Below are 3,207 nucleotides of genomic sequence, written 5' to 3'. Positions count from 1 at the left end.
AGGAATGGTCAGTAGGTCCCTATAGTACTCATATTTTCACATCTTTATTGGCTTCCCTGCTTTTGCCTTTTTCACAGGGCCACTGTCCTGGCCATACTTGCACTTTAGGGTCATTGCTCTCAGAATCATGTGCAAAAGCTTCAGAGTTAAGATACTCTAGAAAAATGTGATACCTATTTCTTGATAATTGGATCAAGACAACTTTAGATGTGCATATTACCTTAGATGAATGGCTTAAAAGTTTACACACTAACACAATGTCATTTAATTGAACAGATGACTCTGTGTTATTAATAAATAAATGGGCCTGGTGTCTTCACACAGGAGCCTCAGAAAGATTAGAACTTTCCAAAAATTTGGAATAACTAGACACTAAAAATGAACGTTGTCATCTTTTTTTTGAAGGTATTGTGTACTTCAGCATTCTGGGACAGGGCTCTGAGTTTGGAGCTATCAAACGTGCTTATCTACCCACATTTGACAGCAGTAGGAACAATCCTACAAAGGAAGTCGACTTGAATCTGAAATACATAGTTAATCCTGATGGGTTAGCTGTTGACTGGGTTGGAAGGTAAGTGCACTGAAAAGCTACAAAAATGTTGTACATTGAATGCGTCAAGGGGGAATCTACCATTTTAATCCTTACGAACTGTCTCTGGAGGTAGTTCAGAAGAATACAGTAAGCTCTGTTTGCCCAGGCAGCAGGTTAATAGATCAGATGCATGTTGCTGACTGTGTCACATACTCTCTGAGGAAGCTCGCATTACTCCACAACTGGCAGATCAGTTGTGCATCAGCAGTCTGGCCCTCATGTCAGATGGATTCTCCTTTAAGGATTGAGGTAGGCTCTGGGGAACAAGCTTTCCCTGTTGCTGGAAGGAGTCCTCCCCAGTCTGTGGTGGAATTGGTCTTTTATCTTTGCTCCTTTCTTACCAGCCTTGTGCTATATGAGCTAATCCCAAAGCAGAAGCAGCTCTGAAGTCTGATGAGTATGTGTGTTTTCTCAGAAAATGGTTACATCTTTGTAGTTGTGTCTCAAAGTTTTTTCTACCTCTTGTTGGCTGTGGATTTTTTTAGGCTGTTTTACATCTATTTTTTGATGTAATCCTAGAAATCATGAGATCACTGCTTATTTTCCCTCCCTTGGAGAAGAGCTGGGAGAAAATTGGGCATGACTTTTGGGAGTTTGTCTCTGATGTCAGCGGTGTAATGTCTTATTTGCTGTTGAAGAATGCGGTGGACAGGCACAGCTGTAGTTCATTTGGAACAACGTTGAGAGGATCCTGATGTTTGTAGATAGACACTATGAAATGTAGTCAGGATTCTGTTTGAAGCCGAATGGACAGAGGTTACAGAGATGAGTCAATCCTCTGAACACTGTTTACAGATTTTGGATGTTCCTGGTAATGCAGTCAATATGGTGAAGAAGAAGGATGTTAGGATCATAGTAAAACATGATGTTTCTGGAAAGCTGAAAAATAAAAGGAGGAACTTAGCTATCCATTTCCCCTGTGTCAGATCGTTATAAACTAAATGGATGAATACTTAACCTGTTATGTCCTCAATCAAAATACGATTGGAAGGTGCTTAAGATCTGGTTTGTGGCTAGGCAGCACTTATCTCTGCATTGTGTTTGTGACAACAGAGATTTTTTCCTAATGATTCAAAAAGCTATTGTATGAGTAGGCAAAGATTGGCAAAAGACTTATTCCAGTTTGGGGCCTGATATGTAGCCTTCATTATCTAGACTCTCTGTGTTAGGTGATGTATGCTATGCTAGGTTTTGTGTCCTGTGAAATAGTTATGGAGTTGCTCATGCAGTGTATTACCCTGATTTCTAGAGCAGGATGAAGCCAGTCTGGCTGGCTGAAATGGTTCACTAGCCTGAAAAATTCTGCCAGTCGTGATGGAAAAAAAGAAGTGGAAAATTGTAACTTTCCTTCCAGCAGTTTTTAAATATATTAAATAATAACGTCTGTGAGGGCAGAAGGGAGTGTCTGAGTTTCTATTCACATATCCGTATGTTCATGAGGACAAAGATGAAGGATGTGTATCACCAGCATCCTGATGAGGCTAGCATATTCAGCACTTCAAACGTAGTGTTACACTTTGTGTAATTCCAGAACAGTGATTCAAGACAAATGTTGAAATGTATTTTAAAAAACATATTTGTCTGCCCATTATATAAAAGCTGATACACATGGCTTGAGACACTTAGAACTTCTGCCCATCTGCAAAACAGGAATGACAGTATTTTCTCACTTTCCTAAGCCAGTTATGAGATAGTTTATTCCACCCGTGTGCACTGTGGGATTAGTGAGTGCATAATAAAGAGTAAGTTTATTATCTAAAGGGAAAAAAATAATAAAGCTGTGATGATAAAGCTAAGCATAAAATTTAAGGGAGAGTAGACTGAGTGCCCCGTTTGTAAGGACTAAAAGCATTTCTGTCTGATGTGGTAACAATTTGTTCATTAGCATCCCTGTCAGGAGACAAAAGTCTAGAGAGGAGCTATGGACTAATAAACTGCATAGCTTCAGAGTTGCCTTATAAAGTACATGGTAAATAAATGTTTATTTTTAATGAACCTCATCATGTCTTGGAAAACTGTGTCTTTAAAGATGCATTTTAGCCACCTCTGGTGCTTAAAAGTAACAATGAAAGTTTTCAGTAGTCCTTTAATGAAGATTATTGACAGGCAGCTGCAGAAGCTTTATCAGAGAAGAAAACTAGCAAGCCAGTAGATCACGTTTGCTAAACTCACCTGTATTTAGGGTCTGTTGTGTTCCAGACTGAAAAGGTTCAGATGTAATCAATGCAGCTTCATTACGTTAATTTTGTTTGGGTTTGATGTAGCTTTTATACTTAAGTTGTTGGTTTTTGTTTTAATTCCTCTACCATGTATAAACTATTTACTTTTGCAATGTTCTGTGTTTTATGTAATTCAGACATCTTTACTGGACTGATGCAGGGACTAATCGCATAGAGGTGGCAAAATTAGATGGACGGTACAGAAAATGGCTTATCTTTTCTCTACTGGATCAACCAGCAGCTATTGCTGTCAATCCGAAACGTGGGTGAGTATTAGACGACTTCCCAGAATTATTTTCAATGCTACTCAATACTGAAAAACCCCACAGTGGTGAACTTTACATGAAGAACTCGGGGAATGCTTTCTGGAGTTTCCCATTACTAGTGTTAGGAAAT

The 3,207-nt window shown here is 38.9% G+C and overlaps 1 protein-coding gene across 1 annotated transcript in view; it reads left to right on the top strand.

Annotated features, from left to right (window-relative positions):
- LRP2 (low density lipoprotein receptor-related protein 2) overlaps positions 1 to 3,207 on the top strand; it is a gene marked incomplete at its 5' end in the record, with an annotated part of 51,814 nt that overhangs the window by 35,902 nt on the left and 12,705 nt on the right. The window contains 2 exons of the mRNA XM_010192715.1: positions 406 to 571; positions 2,949 to 3,077. Of these exons, the coding sequence (XP_010191017.1) occupies positions 406 to 571; positions 2,949 to 3,077 (295 nt within the window). The remainder of the gene's footprint in view (positions 1 to 405; positions 572 to 2,948; positions 3,078 to 3,207) is intronic.

The sequence above is a fragment of the Mesitornis unicolor genome, unplaced genomic scaffold (genome assembly GCF_000695765.1).
Source record: "Mesitornis unicolor isolate BGI_N332 unplaced genomic scaffold, ASM69576v1 scaffold2089, whole genome shotgun sequence".
Taxonomy (NCBI): domain Eukaryota; kingdom Metazoa; phylum Chordata; class Aves; order Mesitornithiformes; family Mesitornithidae; genus Mesitornis; species Mesitornis unicolor.
This window is presented reverse-complemented; position numbering and strand designations above follow the sequence as displayed.